Here is a 24,303-nt window from a genome sequence, read left to right as displayed (position 1 = left end):
CGGCAGGCTGGTGCCCTCTGAGGCTGAGCCTCTCTCCCGGCGGCTGGGTCGGCTGGCACCTACGAGGGTGCTTCGCTTGTAGACACATGACCCGATCTCTGCCTGCACCTCCCATGACCCTCTCCCCATGCGTCTGCGTCCAGATGTCCCTTTCATGAGGACACAGTCACACTGGATGAGGGCCCACCCTGCTGCAGCGTGGCCTCCTCTTAGCTCATCACCTCTGCACCCGCCCCACTTCCCGGTCGGGCCGCATTCCGGGGTCCTGGGGCCGGCATCGGTGTGTGAATTGGGGGGCACAGTAACCTGTCACTGCCGCCATCACCGGTGCCTGTGAACATGGAGGGTGCGCCCGGGGGAGGCCGTGGGGCTGGTCCGATGCACTTGGAGTGCGGGCTGTTTCCCAGGGGTCCGCTCGGGTTGGTAGACCTGGCCGCCTCCCCTTCTGAGGACGGTGGGCCGCTGGGGCGCCTGGGGGTCCATTCCCCTCCCCCACCTCCTCGGGCACGCACCGAGGGGCTCTGGCCTGAGAGCATCTGACTCCCCGCTGGCCACGACCACAGCCTCGTCCTCATGACCGGGGCCAAGCCTGTGGGAACTCGGCTCTCGCCATCACGGCTGCTACTAGCACCCGCCAGCCCACCACCACCCACAGGCCTGTGGAGGGTGTACGTGCCAGGGCTGTGCCCAGGCTGCCCAGGGTACCCACGTGTCCTTCTCGTCACAGGCTCAGGACAGGAACCCCCGCTCGGCTGGGGACACCCGTAACACTAACGCCGCGATAGGAAACACTTCCGTCTCCGGACACAGTGCAACCGGCCCGCGGCCCGGGCACCAGACAGATGTTACAGTTCTGCAGATGAGGTTGGGATGGTGGACGGAGTGAAACATTACAGCCCCGGGGGAGCCCCCCGATGGGTGCCCTCGCACACACTGTTGTGTCCCACGCGCCATGCTTACATGGGTCCCCACATCTGCCGTGGCCACACACAAAGGACCCGGGTGCCACGTGCCTTCAGGCCACACGCGCGGCTCCACGTGGACCGGCTGGGCGCGGCCGGCACTTCCTCACTCGGAGTCCTGCTTATGGCACGGGCCCTGCTGCGAGGGGTGCCGCTGTCTGAGGGGGCCCTGCTGCGAGGGGTGTCCTTCGGAGGGACGCTGTGTGTGTGGTCCCCCGTCTCTCTGCTGTTACAGCAGGAATCCCAGCCCGTGTTCTGTGCAAGGCGTGGCCCTGGTGGGGGCCTGGCAGCTCCTGAGCCACAGGGGTGCCCAGGTGCGCCCCCAACCTGTGCCAGCCAGGCTGACAGAATGATTGGCTTCAAGTATTCAGGGGAAGAGCGTGCTCTCTCCCCACTCCCGCCCCCTCCCCTCCCGCCCCCTCCCCTCCCCTCCAGACCCTTGCATTAGCCCAGTGTAGAATCCACACAGACTGGCCAGGGTGCAAATCTCTGTTTTGCCACCAGCTTTGGGGTGACCTGGGGCACCTTTCCGCAGGGCATGGTGCCTCTGTCTCCTGTAAGATGGGGGGTGGGGGTGTAATTCCCACCTGGCAGGTTGCTGGAATTTTGCTCCAATAGGTGATGATGCAGACAGTGTTCAGCCAATATTGGGCGTTGTCATCGATTCATTGGCTCATCGATCGAGTCGCTAAGCTTAGTAGTCATGTGGGTGGGCTGGCCCGGAGCCTCCCCCGCATCCCCTCCCCATTCCTCCCCTGTCCCCCCACCCCCCGCTTCCCGCCCCTTCCCAGCTGGGCCTGGAGCCGAGCTTCTCAGAGGTGGATTCCGAGTTGGCTCCAGCTGTCGGCCTGGAAAGTCGCTCTGGTTTTGCAGGAATCCCGGGCTCCCAGCATCAGCCAGACCTTCAGCCACACCCAGGGCCCCCGGGAACCCCCCTCCCCGCCAGAGGGACGGTCATGAGGAAGGCACAGGGGCCAGGTGGGGAGGGGCGGGAACAGGGAAACATCTGGAAATTCTTGATCCTTGAAATGAGTTTAGCAAATACCATTACTCCTCCTCCTTCCCACTCAGACGACCCAGAGAAGGGGCCCGGGAAGGGTGGGGGCAGCCTCGTCTCCTGTTTGCCGTGGGGCTTCTAGGCGAGGGAGGCCCCGTGGATGCTGCGGGCGGGGCCTGCAGTGCCCTCCCCGTGGGCTCTGGCTCTCTTCTGTCGACTGGCCGTGACCTCAGACCTGGTTGCCCCTCCCTGGACCTCAGGTTCCTCATCTGTGGGGGGACTGGGTGGGAGGGTCTTTTTTGGCCCCCGAGGGCCGCTGGTGACCCTGGTGGACTGGGTGTCACACTGGAGGCTCTGCTCCCTGCAGGACAGATGCTGGAGAACCAGGAGGTGCCCCCTGCCTGCTCCCCTGTCCTCTCCGCCCGCACTCGGCCTCGGGACGGGTTTCGGGCGAGACCCGCTCCTGCTCACGCTTCCTCTGGCTGCCGGCCCTGCACACCCAGCCCCTGCCCCACCCCCCACACACACACCAGGCACCCCAGCTGGAGGCCCCTCACCACAGCTGTGAGTTCTGTGCTTGATGATCTGACCTGTGGCGCCCTCATCCACAACATATGTGTCCCCGGCATCCAGGCCTCCTGTCTGTGTCCAGCACCTGGAGGGGCCTGGCACGTGGGAGGTGTTCATCAGCCAAGAATGAGTGAGTGAGTGAGTGAGTGAATGAGTGAGTGAGTGAGTGAGTGAGGGAATGAGTTAGTGAGGGAGGGAATGAGGGAGTGAATGAGGGAATGAATGAGTGAGGGAGTGAATGAGTGAGTGAAGGAGTGAATGAATGAGTGAAGGAGTGAGTGAGGGAGGGAGGGAATGAGTGAGTGAGTGAATGATTGGATGAGTGAATGAAGAAATGAATATGAGGGAATAAGTGAGTGAATGAATGAAGTGGGGTGGGGTGGGGTCCAGACCTAGGTCTTCAGCAGAAGAGGTAGCCAGGCCTTGTGGGTGGGAGGCCCCATCACAAACCAGCTGGGAGCCCCGACCCAATCCACCCCCAGAGTTGTGCCTCAGTTTCCCCATTCAGGAGAGGGAAGTGGTTTCCAGGTTCTACCCACTCAATCTGACTGATATCTGCAGGGCACTCCTGTGTGGGTCCTGTGTGGATACCCACCTCCCAGGCTGTCTGTCCCCACAGGGACTCAGTGCAGGCCAGTGAGGGGACCCAGCCCACAGCACACGGATGCCCCTGGGCGGGGGAGGTGCTGTGAGTGCACAGAGCCGGGCAGCTCCGTGCTCTGGGCGGCCGAGTGTGGGCCAGGCCGGGTCAGGATCCAGGACGGTACCCTGGGGAGCTTGGCCTCTGTCACCGAGGAAGTGGGAGCCCTTGCTCGCCTGGGCCCCAGCCTCACATCTCGGAGCCCGGCCGGGGCCCCAGCACGTGCACTTGCAGAGGACACAGCCAGGCCCGGGGGCCGCGGCCCAGCCTTGTCGGGAGGGGACGACAGCTGTGCCCCCGCAGCCCCCAGCACACAGCCAGCTGACAGATGTGGGCCTGGGGCTGTGTGTGTGTGTGTGTGTGGGGGGGTGGAGGGTGACTCCCTGCTGGGATTGCGCCAAACACATTTCCCTTTTGTGTCCGCCTGACTTGCTCAGCTTTGCGGCCTCTGGGGAGAGACCCGGGAGAAAGGGAAAGGGACGGTGCTTGGGTTTTGCCGGACACGTCGGCTGCTGCGGGCCTCTGCCCGCTCCCATGCAGGCCCATCCGCCTGCAGCCATGGCCCCAGAGCCCCGGAAGGGACCCACTCAGCCAGTTCCCCAGGGTCCGCTGTGGCCAGATGGGCTCATTGCTCTTTACGCCTCCCCGGGCCCGAGAGCTCCTCCACCCGCGGCTCTCCCCTCGGGGTGGGGACCCGACGCGGCTCAGGGCTGGTGGGCCCCGGCCACACGTCAGCCTAGTGACAGCTGGGATGCCAACTGCCATCGGCCTGGCTCAGGCTCAGGTGGCTGTTCACGGTGTGAGGCGGCCTCTGCTTCCTCTGGGGGCTCCCGGGTGCCACTGAGCCGCAGACGCAGCAGCTCTGCATCCAAAGCAAACAGAGGAGGGCGGAGACGCCCGGCCGAGCGGCGTGGAGCGCGCAGCCACCGCCAGGCGCCAGGCCTCTCAGCCAGCCACGCGGTTTGGGAAAGGCTCTGCCTACAAGAGTCGCACATGATCACGCAGGGCGAACCCAGCCGGCCCGAGCCAACAAATGCAGAAATGAGAAACACATGGGCATGGAAGTCAGGCCGACGCAGCAGCGTGGGGGCTGTGGCGTGGGGGCTGTGGTGTGGGGGCTGTGGCGTGGGGGCTGTGGTGTGGGGGCTGTGGCATGGGGGCTGTGGTGTGGGGGCTGTGGTGTGGCGGCCAGTGGTGTGGGGCTGTGGCGGCCAGTGGCATGGGGGCTATGGCGGCCAGTGGCGTGGGGCTGTGGCGGCCAGTGGCGTGGGGCTGTGGCGGCCAGTGGCGTGGGGGCTGTGGCGGCCAGTGGCGTGGGGCTGTGGCAGCCAGTGGTGTGGGGGCTGTGGCGGCCAGTGGTGTGGGGGCTGTGGCGGCCAGTGGCGTGGGGCTGTGGCGGCCAGTGGTGTGGGGCTGTGGCGGCCAGTGGTGTGGGGGCTGTGGCGGCCAGTGGTGTGGGGCTGTGGCGGACAGCGCTGAGTCCCTGCAGGGCAGTGTCCAGGCTGGGCTTTCTAGTGTCCTATGGAACCCACATGATCAGAGGAAGACCCGGGCACCACGTTCTGCCCCACACCCAGCCGTGCGTTCTTTGGCAGTTCTCCCATTGTCGCTGGGCCTCAGTTTCCTCATCCATTAAATGGGAACAGCAGCGTTCACCCAGAGCATCGTTGTGAGGTGAAGTGTGGTTCCAAGCGCGGGCCCCAGGAATGAAGGTCCCCTCTCGACAGTCCCACCAAGCCCAAACCTGAGTGCTCACTGCTCCCTCGGGAACGAGTCATTGCCCCAAGGCCATTGGCTCCGCACCTCGCAGCTGGGAGGGTCTGGAAGACCATGGAAACCACCACCTCATTGTGCAGACGGGGGACAGGCTCAGGCGGGAGGGGCGTGGCCTCTCCTCTGTCATCCTGGTGCACGGCCCGGGCTCTGGCGCAACACGAGCCCTTGGCACTTCACGCACAGCTTCCTACTGCGTCTGAGCTTGTGACAACGCGGAAGGAGTTCCGGACCGACGGCATTGCCCTGTGTGCCAGGAGCAACTGAGGCCCAGAAGCGTGGGTGCTTCACGCAGGTCCCAGAACCAGACCATCACCAAGTTCAGAATGTGATGTTTGATTGCAGGACCGCTGTCATAGAGCTGGCACACAGCCTCCTCAGTATCTGTGGCTCTCTCACCATTCTTCAGCATGCTATACCAGCACCACCACCACCACCATCATTGACACCACCACCACCACCATCACCACCACCATCATCATCACCACCATTATCACCACCACCACCACCACCATCATCATTGACATCATCCCCACCACCACCATCACCACCACCACCACCATCACCACCACCACCACCATCACCACCACCACCACCACCACCACCACCACCACCATCACCACCATCATCACCACCATCACCACCACCACCACCACCATCACCACCACCACCACCACCACCACCACCACCACCACCACCATCACCACCACCACCACCACCACCACCACCATCACCACCATCAGCACCACCACCACCACCACCACCACCACCACCATCACCACCACCACCACCACCACCACCACCACCATCACCATCACCGCCATCACCGCCACCACCGCCATCACCACCACCACCACCACCACCACACCACCACCACCACCATCACCACCATCACCACCACCACCACCACCACCACCATCACCACCACCACCACCACCATCATCACACCACCACCACCATCACCACCATCACCACCATCACCACCATCACCACCACCACCACCACCATCACCACCATCATCACCACCACCACCACCACCACCATCACCACCATCACCACCACCACCATCATCACCACCACCACCACCATCACCACCATCACCACCACCACCATCACCACCATCACCACCACCACCACCACCACCACCACCACCACCATCACCACCACCACCACCACCACCACCATCACCACCATCACCACCACCACCACCACCACCACCACCACCACCACCATCACCACCACCACCACCACCATCATCACCACCACCACCACCACCATCACCACCATCACCACCACCACCACCATCACCACCACCACCATCACCACCACCACCACCACCACCACCATCACCACCACCACCACCACCATCATCACCACCACCACCACCACCACCATCATCATCATCACCACCATTATCACCACCACCACCACCACCACCATCATCACCACCATTACCACCACCACCACCACCACCACCACTATCACCACCATCAGCACCACTCGTATCATCATCACCAGCATCGCCATCATCATCACCAAATAGGATGCATCTGAAGCACATTCTGTTTTGCTGTATTCGCTCCGCCTTATAGATGAGGAAACTGAGGAGCAGAGAGGGCCACACGGCTGGTTAGAGGTGGGACTGGGCCGAGTGGAGAGCTGCAGTCTTGCCTCAGCTGGCTTGCCCGCCCTTCGCACGGGTTCCTCCCTTCCGATTCATTCATTCATTCATTAGCCCACTCACTGTTCACTGCCCAGCCTTCCTACCGGCCGGGAGCTGAGCTGAGCACTGCGCATCAGCTCTCCAGGAGTCCTCGACGGGGCGGGAGGGGAGGCTGGAGGCCAGCCTAGATCTTGAGAATCTTGGAGCTGATGTGGGTGGCAGTTGGTGGGCTGGAGGGGCTGTGTGAGATGGGAGGGGGTGAGGAAGCTGACAAGCAGAGCCTGGATCTGCAGAGCCTGGGGACTGGTGTAGCCACACCTCGGCCAGGACAAGAGAAGGGCCAGGGCCTAAATCAGTGAGGGGCCAGTCACTAGCAAAGAGCTCTTGGAGGTGGGTGACCTTGAGCTGACCTTGAAGGGGGGGGGGCTGAGACTTAAGGCAGGAGAGGAGAGCACAGGCCAGCGAAGAGGTGGGGCTGGCTCCCTGTAGCTCAGGGCTCTGCGGTGTCCTGGGCGCCCTCCTGGTGGTCCACACTGCCCAGGAAGGCAGCCCTGTGCCCGCCCTTTTCCTGTGTCTGTGGTGCCTGCCGGGCCTGGCAGAGCTGTGTCAGGAGGGCAGAGGGCTGAGTCCCAGGCACGGAGGGAGCACGCCCAGGCTCGGGGGTCTGTAGGCGCAGGTCAGCTCTGAGGTCGCGCAGAGAAGTGTGGACGGGAAGGAATTTGGAACTCTCCTGGGTGTTCCGGAAGGTTCTTTGTGAAGTCCGTGCAGGAAGGGAGGGAAGAGACAGAGCAGTGAGGCCCGCTGGGTGCCCACATCCCCGCCCACCTGTGCACCCTCAGGTCACAGAGCCCTCCCAGGGGACGGGAGAACGTCTCTCCTGGTGCTCCGAGGAGGGGCCGGCCCAGGCTGCCCAGGGGCAGGGGGAGGAGCACCACCTGGGTCAGCCCCCAGGCCCCCGCCCTTCCCACCACACCCCGGCCCCCAGGAATTAGAACTTTCTGGAAAGCTGCCCTCCTCCCCTGTCCTCACCGACCCCCCCTCAGGGCGGTGAGCCAGGGCCACTCTGCACGGAGGGTGTAAAATTAGCAACTTCATTTTGCTTGTCAGGAAATCCATTGAGGGAAAAATGTGTTTTCAAGGGGTTCGTTTTTCTTGCAAACCAGCGGGAGGAAAATAAAGAGCAAGGCCGCTGCAGGCTGCAAGGACGTTTCTAAATTTATAACAGGGCTTCATTATTCATGGGCCAAAGCCACAGAGAGGAAGTGGGCGTGAGTGGAAGGGCTGTGGCTGGAGGGGGGCTTCCAGGGAGCCGGGGCGGGAGTGTTGAAGAGGGGGGACCCGCTGATCCGGGTGCACGTGGGGAGCCAGGGACCCGCGCCCTCATCCTGTTCCTTGGCTGTGAACACAGCCCCGCTCTGTGGGAGGCACGGGCCGCCTCTCCAGGCAAGGCCGGCTCTGTGCCCCAGTGCCCGCTCAGCTGTTTGTGCAGTCACCTGCACATAGTAGGGCGGCACAATAAAACCCAGTGGGGGCTCTTACTGTTAGAATGTGGCCTAATTTATTCTGAACAGCGATGGTGTGAGCGGATATGGGCATTCTGCAGAAGACACTGCGGGTCAGAATGGTGAAGAGGGACAGTGGCTTCGCATGGCTGGTGGTACCGTGGCTTGTGCACTGCCCTCCCTGCCAAATAGGCCAACCCTGGACCCGGGGCAAGGCAGCGGGCTCCTCTGCACTGGTGTCCCGTCCATCACCGACCTTTCTGTCGGCTTTGCCTGGAGACGGAGGGCACCTGGAGGTGTAGGGCCCTCTCTCTCTCTCTCTCTCTCTGAAAGTGCGTCTGCACCGGGAGGGCCTCCCCTGGGCGACACAGGTAAGTTTCCCGGGTGAGGATCTTCATTTCTGCTGTGATTACAGCGGAGGGACCGTCACCCCCGCTCCCAGGAGCGAGGCGTGGGCTCCCGCAGCCAGCGCGGTCCGCGGAGCTGGGATTGAGCTCTCCCTCGGTGGACGGGAGACAGACACTTGGTCCGGGGACACCGAGTGTGGCCTTGATCCGCCCCTGGCGAGACTGCCCGTAGTGGTTGGGGTTGCCGCCCTCCCGTTTCACAGGTAGCCCCTCCGAAGGGAGGCGGTGGCCTTGGGGCTGTCTCTGGCTCTCAGGATCCGTGTGTTCATCCAAGTGAGGGGTGTGTGTGGCCTGAACCAGAGGGGCTCACTAGGAAAAGAGCCCTTGGGGGGCCGGAGCCAGGCCTCACGGGCCTCGCACACCATGCCTGGAGCACCATGTCTGAGAGTGACTGCTCCCTGGCGGGGAAGAGGATGCTGGGGTCATGGTGGCCCCCGGGCTGCCGGTTCAGAGCTGGGCAGCGATCTCTGTTCTCTAAGGGATACTGGGTGTGAATGCGAGAGAAAGTCATCGGAAAGTGGAGATGGGGAGTTCGGGGCATGAACCCAATGGCTAAAGCCGCCGTGGGCCCGATCGGTCTGCCTGTGGACCGCCCCTGGGCAGACTGTGGGTCCGCCTCTTGTCCTGACCCCAGGAAAACCTCGTCCCTCTCCATGACACCCACTCCCAGGCCCGTCTCCCTCTGGCCGAGACAGTGTGAGGACAGGAGTGCGCAGGAGGCGCACAGAATGGAGGTGACCTGCCCAAGGCCGCGTGGCCGGGAGTGGGAAAGCTGGAATTTAAGGCCAGGTCTCATGACCCGTCCACAGATGTGGCCTTAGTGCTGCCAGGGAGACGGGGGCCGGCCTCCGCTCCACGCGCTCATGCTGCTCGCCCCACGCCCGCCGCCAGCCTCGGCGTCCAGGGAGGGAAGGATCGCGCTCAGCCTTGGCGGGGGGAGGACGTGGGGGGGGTGTCACTGACCCATGGGAAATGCGACCCATTTCAACGCTCTAGTTCACTTTTTAAAAGAACCCAGCTACTCCTTTATCTCTCGGTGCACTTACTGGACAGATTCCACCTGAATGCTTGTTTTAAAATGAAACAGCTGAGCAGGGAGGCCCTGCCAGTGAGGGCATCCTGGCTCCTAGCCCGCAGGCATCTGTGTGAGCCCCGACTCGTCTGGGCCGCTGGGGGGTTCAAGTAAGAACACATTGGAAGGTACCTACCCTGTCCTCCCTGCAGAAGCCCCATCTGACTCTGTGGCGCAGGGACAGTCCGAACTCACGGGGACCCCGCAGGTGTACATGCCTCCCTGGGAGCGCCTGGCCTATTGGAAGAACGTGGTGAGACCACCTGCTTAGAAACAGTCACAGAGCGTTTTGGTACAAATGGTGTCATCTCCTAGAAACACAGCCTTGGCAGTGACCTTGACTCAAACATAGTCCACACAGATCCTTCTGTCCCAGGCGCCTGGCGATGAGAGAGAGATGAAAATACGGATGGAGCTGGAGCTGGAGCTGGATATAGATGATGATGAGATGCATGCAGCCAGCGGTGGAGATGCAAATGGAGGCAGAGGCAGCTGCAGGTGGGGTTGCTAACGGATACAGATACACCTCCCGGTACTGAGGGAGGTGGGTATAGATTGAGACACAGGGACAAGGACAGGTCAGGGGGTTGGAGATGGATGGAGATGGAGGTGGATGCAGCTATAGGTTCGGGTAGAATCGACATGTGCTCCTCAGTGGCAAACTCAGAACGGATGTCCATGCAGCGTGCATTGACCTGAGCGGACGGGCCTGGACACCACATCTCCATATTCTCCTTCGGAACTCCCCCAAGAGCCGCAGGCTGCAGCCAGGCGTAAGCAGCTTCTTGGTTGGGGGGGGGGGCGGGTGGTTGGGGGGAGGCAGGGGGGTGGTACTGATGCTCTGGAAGAGAAAGACCGCCCCCTGCCACCCCCCTCCCCCAACTGGGAACCCTGTAGAGCCACCTGCCCTCAGGCCTGGGGCGGAGACGGGGGCTGGTGCTGGTACAGCTCCCACCCCTGGCCTTGAACCCTCACAGGCCTCCCCCCTGGTCCTGCCTAGGTCATCTCACTGCTCTCCAAGGCCAGCGGGGGGTGGCGGCCACGTGGCGGGCAGCCTGCGTTCTGGCCGAGCTCAGCCTTGGCAGGGGGAGGACGTGGGGGGGGGGCACTCTGGTTCCTGCTCCCCGGTCTTTCCTGCGGGGCAGTTGAAGCAGGTGCCGTGTTCGTCCGCAGACTTCACACCCAGTGCCTCTCCCGGAGGAACCTGAGATGACAACCCAGACTGGCCTCCATGCTTCGGGCACTGGGCTCAGTACTTCTCTCGCCCCCGGGGCCTTGCTGGGGGCAGAGCGTGGCAGACACGGAGATGCACTGAGTACCCACTGGGCGCTGGGCACTGGCTCCTTTGATTGGTGGCAGTTCCTTTCATCTTTATGACAACGCTTTGGCGTTGTTCATCTTCTACCCAGGACGCCGCGCTCAGAGCAGGGAACCGCGGCATCGCTCGGCTACCCGGGCTGTGTGCGCCCAGGATGTGGCGTGCAGTCCCCGGCCCACACTCTCAGGGTCCACGCTTGCTGACTGCTCCCTTGTCCCCATCATGAAATCCCTAATTAGTCTGAACAGGGCCAGCACGTTGTCTGCCCTGGGCCCTGTCACTTACGGAGTGGTATTGCTTGAATTTGTACTATTTCCGCCGCAACTTGCCAGCTTCCTGCCAGGGTGTAGCCCGGCCCGGCAGGGACTATGGGGGCCAGTGGGGAGTGGGGAGCAGGGGAGCCGGCTTCTCCTACAAAACGCACACGGCTCCTCCCAGGACGGCACAGCTTGGGCCGGCTATGGTCCCAGTTCCCAGATGGGAAAGTGAAGCCCCGAGGCCCAGGATCAGCCACTGCCCTCGCCCTCCCGACAGCGACCCCCAGCCTCGGGCTTTACAGGGGAGGTGCACATGGCTCAGCCTGCCCACCCCGATGGGCTCTGTCCCAGGGGCCCAGGGCCAGGCGTCTGGAGCCAGCATCTGGGGAGCGAGGCCTCCCCCCCCAGCCCCCCCGCCGCCGCCCCATTCCACAGTCACTCTTCCAAACCGCGAAGCCGGGGAGGCAGCTGCTGGCCTGCGGCGGGGACCGCGAAATTACATCTCTCAGGACGCTCCTCTCTTTTCTTGTTCTTGTTTTAATTCGCCGTGACTGGAGTAATCCTGGTTTATCTTCTCTTTCACCCTTGACGGCGAATTTAATTTAATGGGCTGTAACCGCGCTGCGTCTGATCTTTAAATGCCGTGTTTATTTGCCTTATTAGCATGGATGTGATGTTTGGAGAAAGTGCGCAGATGTCCTGGGGAGCGGGTTTCAGGCGGCGCTCTGATCGGTTTGTCCACGCCCCGGATCGAAACCGCCGTGGATGCAAAGGCCCTCCATTCCCGTGGGCCGTGGGGCCCCGTCGTGTGTGGGGATGCTGGGAGGGTTGGACAGATGGAAGGGGCTGAGGCTCCCGCTGCGTGAGGCCCCCAGACAGGATGGGTGGCCCTGCCCTCCCCAGCTGTCAGCAGCTCATGTGTGTGTGTGTGTGTGTGTCTTCCTTCCCACTTCCCCTAGGAAGGCCCCGTGTCCAGACACCCAGTCATCAAGTTGGCAGCGGGGCTGCCGTGGGAATCTGAGGGGCCCTAGAATTAGAGGTGTTGTACAGGCAATGTGCCAGGAAATGCAGCTTGGGCGTGGAGTCTACCCTTAGGGCCTTTGCACGTGCTGTTCTCTTTCCAGGGTACCTACAGGGACTGACACCTCCCCCCACCCCCATGCATTCCAGCCTCTGTTCCAATGTCACCTGACTTGGGAGAGCATCTTGGGCCAGTCTGCCTGAAATAGCACCTCCAACTCGCTCTTTTGTTCAAAATGCATAGCGCTACGGGACATTACCCACTTGTCTGTTTATTACTGTCTGGCCGCCCACTGGGGTATCAGCTCCCTGGGACCAGGTGCTCTGCAGCCCGGTGATCCAGCAGGAGGGGCCAGGCCAGAACCAGGTCTTTGCTTCCCTGTGGCCGAGGAGAGAGGGCCACACGTGGCCCCTGGGTCTTTGTGTCATGGGATGTCTGCTCTTGGGATGATCTTAGGAAAAAGGGAAGGGGGAGGGTGAAGGGGATGAGCGAATGAGAGAAGGGGTCACACAGAAAGTCAGACATGTGGAGAGAGACACAGGCAGACAGACCAAGAGACACGGACAGAGAGAAACCCTCAGAGACATGGGCACGGAGGGGGGAGACATGCGGAGATGCCAGCCCAGAGAACCCCAGGCCGCTGCAGACAGAGGGGCCCTGGGAACCGCTTTTGCGGAGGCGGGTCTGGGCCACCAGGGAAGGGAAGGGCGTTGGGGCCCGAGGCAGGGGCCAACAGGGTGGGCTGGGGTGGGGGGGGGGGGCGTTTCTTCGCATTGCTGGGAAACCGGGCCCCTCTCTCCTGGGTGCTCTGTCTCGAATTCCAGCCAGCTGTCTGCCGCTCCCCAGAAAAGTCAGACAAGCTGGCCTGGCCCGGGTCCAGCTGCGAATCTGTCCTCAGGAAAACACCTCCTAAGCGGGAGGAACACAGCTGCCGTCACCCTGGGCCGGCCCCACATGCCCTCCTTCAGCGGGCCCTGGGGAGGGGCCAGTGTTGTTGGCACGAGACGCCTCCGCCTGGGCAGCAGCAGGGGCACCCAACCCCCCGCTTCATCCTCGGCTCCCTGTGAAGGGCGACGCGAGTGGGATGCCAGTGTTTCTAAAAGAGCAAAGTTGAGTCACTTTCTGGAAGCAGCCCAAAATCAAGGCCTGGGATCTGGGAGACACAGTGATGACGTCAGCATTAGGCGTGAGCAACTGTCTAGGCAGTGCGGTTATGGGAGAGTGTCTTACCTCACTTGGCCACCCACTCACTCATCAAACATCTCCCGTGCTCCTAGAGGTCAGAGCCTCCCCAAGGTCCATCTGCACCCCCATCTCAAAGCCCAGACCAGGACCAGGCACATAGCAGGCACCCAGTGATGTGTGGTGTTGGAGTTGGATGGATGGAAGGGGGAAGGGAGCGACAAAGGACAGGGAGATGGTGGATGGGTGGGTGGATGGATGGATGGGTGGGTGAATGGATGGGTGGATGGGTGGTTGGGTGGATGGATGTGTGTGTGGGTAGGTGGGTGGATGGTTGGGTGGATGGGTGGATGGATGGGTGGATGGGTGGATGGGTGGATGGGTGGATGGTTGGGTGGTTGGGTGGATGGGTAGATGGGTGGTTGGGTGGATGGGTAGATGGGTGGTTGGGTGGATGGGTAGATGGATGGGTGGGTGGATGGATGGTTGGGTGGATGGGTGGATGGATGGGTGGATGGGTGGATGGGTGGATGGTGGATGGGTGGATGGGTGGGTGGATGGGTGTGTGGGTAGGTGGGTGGATGGTTGGGTGGATGGGTGGATGGATGGGTGGATGGGTGGATGGGTGGATGGGTGGATGGTTGGGTGGTTGGGTGGATGGGTAGATGGGTGGTTGGGTGGATGGGTAGATGGGTGGTTGGGTGGATGGGTAGATGGATGGGTGGGTGGATGGATGGTTGGGTGGATGGGTGGATGGATGGGTGGATGGGTGGATGGGTGGATGGGTGGATGGGTGGATGGGTGGGTGGATGGGTGGATGGGTGGATGGGTGGGTGGATGGGTGGATGGATGGTTGGATGGATGGGTGGGTGGATGGGTGGATGGGTGGGTGGATGGGTGGATGGGTGGATGGGTGGGTGGATGGGTGGATGGGTGGGTGGATGGGTGGATGGGTGGATGGATGGTTGGATGGATGGGTGGATGGATGGGTGGGTGGATGGGTGGGTGGATGGGTGGGTGGACAGTCATTGAGGAAAGCAGATGGGAGGGTCCCTAGAGGGCTCGGGGTGTCCCAGGGAAAGCAAACTCAGAGTAGCCCAGGGCACCACTTCCTGGTCGGCAGCATGGACCCCCTGGAGCAGACCCTCCATAGAACCCATTCCCTCTGACTCTATCTGTGCCGCCATGTTAATACGCACCCCGGCTCTCCAAGGGCAGGACCACCTGGGCCCCGTTCTCTCCCCCGTCACCCACATCACACTGTGGCAGGCATCGCCCGGCCCCTACGCAGGCGGCTGCCCTCCGGCGCCCACTGCAGCGTGGGGCCCCGCATCTCTGTGAGCCCAGAGCCCGGCGGCGGGAGCTTCCCTCCAACCCCAGAGCCTGCCCGCGGGCACTGCCACTTGGTGGCCATGGGCCTCGGCTGAGCCACTTCCGGTCCCCGAGCCAGGATTCGCACAGCCCCCTCCAGGGGACAGACCAGCCGGCCGCCGCCGAGATGGAGGCTGTGGGGAAAGCCCGGGTGCAGGTCCCGGGTCGGGAGGCGCTTTCGGGGCCACAGTCCAGCCTTCTCCGCGGGCGGAGGGGAAGGCGCTGGAGCCCCGCAGACCTGGAGCCCCGCAGACCTGGCGCCCCGCCTCCCACCTCCCCGCTGGGGCGCCTGAGCCGGTCACTTCCCGCTCTGGGCCTTGGTGTTCCAGTCTCTGAAGTGGGGCCTTGTGTGGGTGCAGCGGGGAGAGCACATTGGAAAAGTGGGGTGTGCGGTAAGGCCCAAGTTGCGTGATTCCAGAAGCCATTCTGGCGCGGCCGGCACAGCTCAGTGGTTGAGTGTCCACCTAGGAACCAGGAGGTCCAGGAGGTCCCAGTTTGATTCCCGGTCAGGGCGCAGGCCTGGGTTGTGGGCTCGATCCCCAGTGGGGCTCGTGCAGGAGGCAGCTGGTCAATGATTTTCCCTCCTCATTGCTGTTTCTCTCTCTCCTTCTCCCTTCCTCTCGGAAAGCAATACAAATATGTATATTTTTAAAACAAACGTTTTGCTGAGGATGAGTGGGAGTCCCAGCCACAGTCTCCTGGCCAAGGGCTGGCAGAGGGAGCCCCACCGCTGAGATGGCATTGCTGGCAGGGCTTGGCTCTAGGAGTGCGTGTGGACAAGGGTCCCATTCTCCCTCCACAGCCCTGCTAGGACCCCTGCCTCCGGAGGCTGGCCGGAGCCGGGCACTGCTGGCATCGTCCGGCTGGTTAGTGCCCCTGGGCACGGGGAGGCTGGCACACAGCCAGGGTGCTAGGGAGCCCAAGGGAGACACAGGTCCTGCTCGTGGGATGAGGTTCCCAGGCCCTGTGACCCCCATGAGGCGAGGCCAGTGCTCTGCAGTCCCCCCCTCCCCGCCCCGGCCCCTCAGACTGTGGCCAGGCGATCAATTCCGCGAGCCTGCTAAACGGCGCGCCTTCTCGGGGAATGGCTCAACGCATCATCTGCAAGCGCTTAAAGGCATCTCGTTATTATTTAACTGTCAAATGGGATCCTTAAGAGCTGGAGAAATATGTCCTGCCCACTCCCACCTCCTTTGGCTTCCTGGCCCGGAGAGCGAAGCGCGTTAAGTTATTACGGGCGCCGAGGGTGGAGGCGGCAGGCTGGGGCTGTGCCAGAAGACCGCGAGGGGAGGGGAGGCAGCCAGCTCTCCAAGTGCCCCGTCGTCTGTTGCTGTCATGGAGATGGTTTGGACACCACTCATGGACTTCAGCAAACTCTCAGCCCCGCTCAGGCCGGGAGCAGGAGGCACGGAGGTGGGCCTGGTCCTGCAGCTTCAGGGTCGTGGGCCAGGGGACAGCACAGGCAGCTGGAGCTGTGCTCGAGGCGGGCCTGCCCGCTGCCCCCAGACGCGAGGGTGGACCGAGCTTCTGGTGGTGGTCTGTGCTCCCCGCAGACCTGGCGCCTTTGGAAGCCTCAGGTGCGGCAGGGACGAGGGCTTCAGCTGTTTGGTCTCCTGGAGCGAGGTCAGAGGCGGGTCATTGTAGCATCGGTCCTGCCGCTGTCTGCCCGAGGGCAGTGGAGTAGCCCGGATAGAAACAGTGGCCTCGGGTCAGAGGCACCCCCAGTCAGAGGCACCCCCAGTCAGAGGCACCCTCAGTCAGAGGCACCCCCAGGCAGAGGCACCCCCAGTCAGAGGCACCCTCAGTCAGAGGCACCCCCAATCAGAGGCACCCCCAGTCAGAGGCACCCTCAGTCAGAGGCACCCCCAGTCAGAGGCACCCTCAGGCAGAGGCACCCCCAGTCGCTGGGCTGTTGTGTGTCCTCAGACACGTGACTGCCCTCTCTGGGCCTGCGTCCTATTCGTGGGGGGCGGCCAGGCGGGCTCGAGGGCCGTCTCGCTCGCACGTGGGTTGGAGCGGAGAGCTCACGGGCATCGGCAGTGCCTGTGGCCGTGTCTGGGGAGAGCTGCTGTGGGGACAGGGCTGAGGAACGGGGCTCTGTGGGGCACTGGCTTCACTGTTCAGTTTATCATTGAACCAACCTTGGTTTTGTCCCTGAACGTTTTGTCATCGAAGCCCATCGGCCAGCTGCCCCGACTTCACGACTTACGCGCCCCGGGCTCTGTGCTGGGAGGGGGCTGTGCGCATGGTGTCTGAGCTCCTGCTTAGTTTTTGTGCTTTGCCCGGGTATTCCTCTCGACATTTAAAAATAGGATTCCCTTCTAGACCGCCCGCTCCGGCGCGAAGGTCTCCTCACATCTTCTCCCCTTTGAAGCTGCTGGATCCATCATGGGCGCGCCTGGCGGCAGCAGCCCCTCAGAAGATCAATGCGGCTCTCGCGGCTCTGCGCGGGGAACTGGCGTGTAAAAATGTTGCTCTTCGGTGCCAGGCCCCTAGGAATCCAGGAGGACTCCCATTTTTAACACGTTGAGTTGTCAGCGTGTCTTGGCTCTAAGAGCACATTTTTAAAAGCCACAGGGAAGCTCAGCGCTCGCAGAGGCGCGGGCCTGGGACCTCACCGGGGGGTCCTGCGGACGGACGCACCAAAGTAACGGAAGCAGTGAAAATGCTGGGTTTGGGGGCGGGGGGCTGGGGAGGGGCGGCTGGGGGCTTGTAGTAGCCATAAGCGGGGGACGTGCATTTCCAACGCACAGCACTCTTTTCTCCTCTTCGTGTGCAGCTGCTTTCTGACATTACTGTTCCATCATTTTAAACGATTCCAAGAAGAGCGAGGATGGGTGGCCTTTCAGGAAGGATTGTGGATTATTAAACGTCAGGAATTTTCCTAAGGATCCATTCCAGGTCTAACCTGGCCCAGGCCCCAGGTGGCTGTGAGGCCCAGCCGGGCCCCTCTGACTCTGTAGCTTACCCCTCCCGCCAAGGCTTCTTCTTGCCCCCCCTCTCCCCCCTGGAATCCCAGCCACTCCCTCCGCCCGCCTGGAGGTGGCGGCCGGCTGGCAGCCCCGCAGAGCTTGGCCTCTCTCAGGAGTAGCTTCTGTTGTTACTCCCCTTCCTCCCTGAGGGCGAGTCCTACCTGCAGAGCCGGCCTGGGCTGGGGGCGGAGGGGCCGGCACCCTCCTGTCAGGGTGCTCACCCTGGGAGCGCGGGGCCCTTGGGGGCGCCGACCCGCTCACAGGAAGCGCTGTGTGTGCTTCCAGACAGTGAGAGGCGAGTCCCACTGCCTCCCGGCGTCTCCACACCCGCCCCTCAGCGTCTCCAGAGCCTCGCCTCCACCTGGGCACAAACCCAGCCTGGGCCCTCCAGCCCGGTCAGGCACCAGGTGGCATCCTGGCTGGCACGTTCTCCGGGCCCCGCCATCCGCCGGCCTCCCTCAGTCTCCACGCCCATGTGCGGGCCGGGCAGGAGCCGCCTGCGGACCTGGCTCAGTCCCCTGACCCTGCTCCTGGGGAGAGACAAGACCATCCACCATCTGCTAGGGTCCAACCCCAGCAGGTCCAGGGGTCCCCAAAGGTGTGGACAGAGTCGGTGAAGAAGGAATGACACGGAGACAGCGTTCAGTTGATCAGCAGCCTAGCCAGGATCTCTAGCCAAGTTCTGGTCAGGATCTCCAGCGAAGTTCTGGTTAGGATCTCCAGCCAGGTTCTATGTCCATATTCTCTTGCTAGGTTCTCCAGCCAGGTTCTCCAGGTTCTTCAGCCAGGTTCTGTAGCCATGTTCCCTCGCTAGGTTCTCCAGCCAGGTTCTGTCACCAGGTTCTAGTCAGGTTCTCTTGCCAATTTCTGTAGTCAGGCTCAGTCCAGGATCTTTTGCCATGTTCTCTCCAGCGAAGTTCTTCTGTCTCTAGGTTCTGTGTAGGTTCTGTGTCTAGGTTCTGTGTCCTGTTGTCTTGTTACATCTGTATTTATACCAGTTGATTCCAATCCTATCAATCTCTATTCCAAAAGTTAGGGCGTTTCTTATCTCCATTCCAGGGAGTAAAGATTATGTAGCTTAAGCATGATTGTTCGTAGTTAAAGTGATTAATTACCCGCCTGGCACTTAGTTAAGGGGTTTTATTCCCTCCCTAACTTCAGGGGAAAATCCCTACCTGGGGAAACAACCTTTCTCAGAGAGGTGACCTTGGTTAAAACACATAGTGCCAAGAAGGTGAGCAAACATATTAAGAACAGTATGCCATATACGCCAGGTCCCTTGAAACAGCAAGCATGGACCGGCTCCCGGCAACCATCGGGCGTCTGGCCCGCCCCCATCCCCCGGGTCTGCGGCAGAATCACTGCGCGTCCTGCAGAGCGGGGTGCGTATCCCAGGCGCCCCTCAACCCCCGACACACGGGAGAGGCAGAGACCGTGCCAAACCGCCCGTCTGGGCTCGCTTCTTGGAATAACTCTTCCTGCCAGACACCCTCACCGCCAGACTCACTGGCCTGAACTGATGAGAGGAACAGGTGGCCAGGGAGCAATGAGGGAGATAAATGGGGGATGATGAGGGCCCCCGGGAACCGCGGGCGGGGCAAGTGCTGTTCCCGAGAGGACAGGTAGTAGGCAGGACGCCCGGGGTAAGGGCACGGGACCACAGCCTTTCTACTGGGGGCCCCGGGGACCCCTGATCCCAGCCCTCTGCTGCCTCAGAGGGAAAACCGGTGCTCAAACCTTGCGTGTGACCAGGGAGGCCGGCAGTCAGTAGCAGTGCGGGGTGTGGGCCCGGACACTGTCCCAGCTCCCGGCCAGAGAGACTGTCCGGTGTCCTGAGGGAGCCAGTCTCCTGCTGCCCAGGATGAGGGGGCTACGGGGCGGGCGCGTGGCCACTTGGCATATGCTGTGGACTCGGTACAGCTGGCTCCGAGGGGCCCGTCGCTGATGGCTGTGTCCTGTTCCCCCAGGTCGTCGGACTTTGGGACGACCTACACCAAGCTTGCCATCCAGCCTGGCTTCACCACCGTCATCGACAGCTTCTTCATCTGCCCCGCCAACAAGAGGAAGGTAGGTGCTCGCCGCCACTCCACACGGCCGGTCCTACTGGGACCCTGGCCGCCCGCACGGCCGGTACTGGGACCCTGGCCTCCCGCACTGCCGGTCCTGCTGGGTCCTGGCCACCCATACAGCCGGTCCTGCTGGGCCCTGGCCACCCACAGAGCTGGTCCTGCTGGGCCCTGGCCGCCCACCGCTCTGTCCGCCTCTCTCAGCGCCGCCCACCCAGCTCCGCCTTCATCCATTTCACTGAGTGGGTTTTAAGGGACCAGCCAGCAGGCCCTTTGGGGAAGGCTCTGTGTGCCAGTTGGTGCCTCGGTCTTCTCGGCCCGGGAGGCAGCCCCTGGATGAAGCAGCACAGAGGGTGGGCACTGCCAGGGCAGGAGGCGCTCGGCTGGTCGGAGTCCTCACAGGCAGGACACGCAACCCGCTCAGCTCAGGCTTCTCTGTTGACTGGGTTTCGACGTGGCTTTGAGTTTTCAGCCGAGCTTTGCATGTTTGTGGTCTGCGTGTGTCTCCCCGCTTGGCCGTCTGCTGGCCGTGAGGAGGGCACGGTGTCGGTCAGGGCCGCCCCTCCCCACCTGGCTCCTGAGGGGACCCTTGGGTAAATCCCCGATGACGCCCTGGCCACCGGGGGACCCACAGCAATGCGGGGCAGCCGTGGGGGGCCCAGGGGGTCCTGACTTCTGGGTGGGAACCCGGACCCCGCCCTTCCTCGCGGGAGGCTGGCCTGCGGCTCACAGGTGCTCTGACAGTATCTGCGAGACGGTGGACCCACAGGGGCCCCAAGGTGGCTCTCGGCACCAGCACTCAGCCACTCAGCCGGCGTGGGTCAGGCCCTACCGTGCGCAGGCTGCGTGCTGGCTGCTGGGAGAGAGGACCCTCCAATCTTGTGGCCCGCCAGTGGGGGTGAAGCTCCTACTATGTGCCAGGATCCTGGCTGGGCACCGGGGAGCGTGGGTGAACTGGACAATTTTAACCTTCCAGAACCTTCAGGGTCTGGAGGAGCCCTGACACTGAGCTCTCCTGCTGGGTTTTTGTGGGGAAAGAGCAGAGGGGCCCACGTCGGCCTATGCCGGCTTTCTCCCCGGCGAGTCGGGCTGGGAGAAGGGGGGCCCCTATTTGTGGGTCACCTGCGCAGTGTGCCCGCGGCCCGCCTCCCTGTTGTCGGTAACGGACAGGCTTTGCAGGAAGATGCAAATACAATTAGGATTCCATTTAAGCAGCAATTACAGGCCAAGCAGCACTTTATAGCTTCTTAAGAGACCACTTTGCAGCCCGTCTCACAAAGCGAATTCCCTTTTATTTTTGTCTCGCCGGCGTGTAATCAGAGCTCCAGGCCCTGGTGCCCGCGCAGCGTGTCCCCCCTGGTGCCCAGAGCACGTGCCCCCCTGGCGCCTGCGGCACAGTGTCTGCCTGGTGTCCAGGGCACGGCCTCCTTGCGTTGTCATGGCACAACCCGACACCCTGGGCCAGGCCCTGGCCTCCCTGCTGCCCGCGAGTCCCCCCTGGGCGCTGGCCGAGCGCTCTCTGACTTGGCTGTGAGAACAGGAGGTGGGGAGAGCAGGCGCCTCCCGGGGGAGCTGGCCCGACACAGGGCAGCCGTCAGGTGTCATGTCTTTAGTTAAAAATTCATGTGAATTTCCATTTTACTCCATGAAGGATCCGTGTTGGTTTGAATACTCGTCTCTCTCTCACACACACATACTCTCACACGCACTCACACACACGCACACACTCACGCACACACACGCAGCACACACGCACACACGTACACACACACATACTCTCACACACACTCACACACAGACTCACACACACACTCACACACACACACACATACACACACACTCACACGCACACACACGCACACACAGGCACACACACGCACACACACGCAGCACACACGCACACACATACACACACACATACTCTCACACACACACTCACACACAGACTCACACACACTCACACACATACTCTCACACACACATGCATGCACGCACACACAGGCACACACACGCACACACACGCGCACACTTGCACACACGCACACACAAACACACACTTGCACACACACATCCACAAACACACACACTCACACACACTCACACACACAGTCTACAAAGTCTTTGTGGAAGGACCGGGAGAATGCTCTTGCTTTAAGATGCAGGAGCCCAGCCCAGCCCCGGCTCGGCCCCTCCGGCCGCCTCGCTCGGAAGCTCAGGGTCAGCGCAGGCCTCGTCGTCCACCTCGTTATTCGTTCCACTCACTCACCTGGACGTTTGCCTGCAGACCTCGCCCCTGAGCAGCTCAGTGTCCCCGAGCAAACGTCTGCTTCACCCTGACGAGGGGAGTCCACCTCGGGGAGCCCTTTAAAGAAGGGGACCTCAGGGCCATCTCCACCTGGGACACAGGGTCCGCGTGTCCGAGCCGCGTGTCCCGCTGTCTGATGGGACGGGCGTGGTGGAGAGACCAGGACTGGGAGGCCGAGGCCAAGGCTCCAGGGCCGCCTCCCATGTCTGCGTTGCCTCCACCACGCGGTGGGGGGCTGAGTAGCGTCCCGCCCCCAGAGGCGTCCACATGCTAATCCCAGAACCTGCTAGTGTTAGCACTGCAAATGCCAGCAGGGACTGTGGAGATGGGGGAGGGGCCATGGCCAGGGAATGGGGCGCCTCTGGAAGCTGGACAAGATTCTCCCGAGCCTCCGGAAGGAGCCAGCGTCGCCACTTGGATGTCAGCCCCGAAGGCTCACGTAGACTTCTGCTTCCAGAACTGAGAGACAGCTGGCGTCGTGTGACGCCACTGCGCCTGGCGGCTGGACACACAGCCACCGGAAACGTACACATGCTCAGAGCACGGGCGGTCACCTCCCTGGCCTTGCAGGGACTGTCCGGGCACTGCCAGTGGGGACAGAGACAGCCTCAGGCTCCGAACCAGCGCCACCTCCCTCTGTCCCTTCTCCATAGGCCCTGAGGGTCTGTGGCCACAGGAGCTCTCTCCTGAGAAGCGAAAACTGTAGGGCTGTCTGGCCGGCGTGGCTCAGGGGTTGAGCATCGACCTATGAACCAGGAGGTCACGGTTTGATCCCCAGTCAGGCACATGCCTGGGTTGCGAGCTCGAACCCCAATGTGGGGCGTGCAGGAGGCTGCCGATCAGTGATCCTCTCTCATCATTGATGTTTCTCTCTCTCCCGCTCACTTCCTCTCTGAAGTCAATAAAAACATATTTATAAAAATAAAAACACACACAGAGTTGGCTTCCCAATTAAAACAAAGTGATTGACATTCTTCAGGGAAGAGAACTCGGGGTCACCTGCCGGCCTCTCTGGGCACATGCACCCCCTCCCTCCCCAGCTGGAAGGATGCTTCATACACAGGACCCTCAGGCCTGAGCTCCGGGGCCGTCCTCCAGCCCCCGCCGGCACACACCCTCTGCACCACCGCTAACAGTCAGGCCCTCTGAACCCCTGCCGGCACGCACCCTCTGCACCACCGCTAACAGTCAGGCCCCCCAAGCGTCCTGCCGGCACGCACCCTCTGCACCACCGCTAACAGTCAGGCCCTCTGAACCCCTGCCGGCACGCACCCTCTGCACCACCGCTAACAGTCAGGCCCTCTGATCCCCTGCCGGCACACACCCTCTGCACCACCGCTAACAGTCAGGCCCACTGAACCCCTGCCGGCACGCACCCTCTGCACCACCGCTAACAGTCAGGCCCCCCGAGCATCCTGCCGGCACGCACCCTCTGCACCACCGCTAACAGTCAGGCCCCCCGAGCATCCTGTGCGGAGTCTCACAGTCCGGGCAGAAGACAGACCAGAGAGCCGGTCCTGACACGGGGCGGGGCGTGCGTGCCTGGCCGGGAGGCGGCAGCCCTGACCCTGGTGGGAGGTGTGCATTCCCGGCTCCCTCACCCCAGACCTGTGCCTCCTCTCGGGCAGCGGCGACCTCGAGGCGATGACCTTGAGACGGCCGGAAGCTGACTTCGCATCGGCTGACTTTCTTGGTATTTAGAAGAATGATGGGCGCCTCCCGGGCTGGGTCCTGGTTTGCGAAACGACACCGCGATTAGGAATAGGAATACGCTGTGACACACAAATAATCCCGCGTGTAATTAGCCGGGCGAGAGAGGTAATTACACGGTGACGGGACTGTAACCGGCAGGGCTGCTGCGCCTCGGGCAGGGGTGTCGGATGGGCCGCAGCGCAGTGAGCAAGCGCCACGCGGCCATAAGTACACACCTAAGGACGCGGGGACAGGAGCCCGGTCGCCCTGTGATGGGAGCACGATTAAGTAGTCGTCGCCTCATCTAGATTAGCCGTCCCTGCCCTCCGTGGTGTGGGTGGCAGGAGGAAGGTGAGGAGAGGGGAAGCGGTGATGCCAGCTCCTGAGAGAAGGAAGGAGTGGGAGGGAGCGGGGGGGGGGGGGGGGGGGGCGGCAGTAAGAACACGCATAAGACGGTGGAAATTTTGGAGACGGGCTGCGGGCATCCTGGGAGTGAGAGAACAGAATGGCCCCGGGAGAGGTGGATCCGTGAT

At 62.4% G+C, this 24,303-nt stretch overlaps 1 protein-coding gene across 2 annotated transcripts in view; it reads left to right on the top strand.

Moving 5' to 3' along the window:
- The window catches only part of SORCS2 (sortilin related VPS10 domain containing receptor 2), a 232,339-nt gene that overhangs the window by 127,489 nt on the left and 80,547 nt on the right, over positions 1 to 24,303 (top strand). For both annotated transcript variants that reach the window (XR_004970897.1, XM_036328153.1), the window contains exon 3: positions 19,675 to 19,774. Coding sequence is in view for 1 of the 2 variants with exons in the window: in XM_036328153.1 (XP_036184046.1) it covers positions 19,675 to 19,774 (100 nt within the window). In the remaining variant the exon portion in view is untranslated. The remainder of the gene's footprint in view (positions 1 to 19,674; positions 19,775 to 24,303) is intronic.

Source organism: Myotis myotis, unplaced genomic scaffold (assembly GCF_014108235.1).
Source record: "Myotis myotis isolate mMyoMyo1 unplaced genomic scaffold, mMyoMyo1.p scaffold_m19_p_1, whole genome shotgun sequence".
NCBI lineage: Eukaryota > Metazoa > Chordata > Mammalia > Chiroptera > Vespertilionidae > Myotis > Myotis myotis.
Note: the sequence above shows the minus strand (reverse complement) of the source record. Positions and strands in the feature narration are given on the sequence as shown.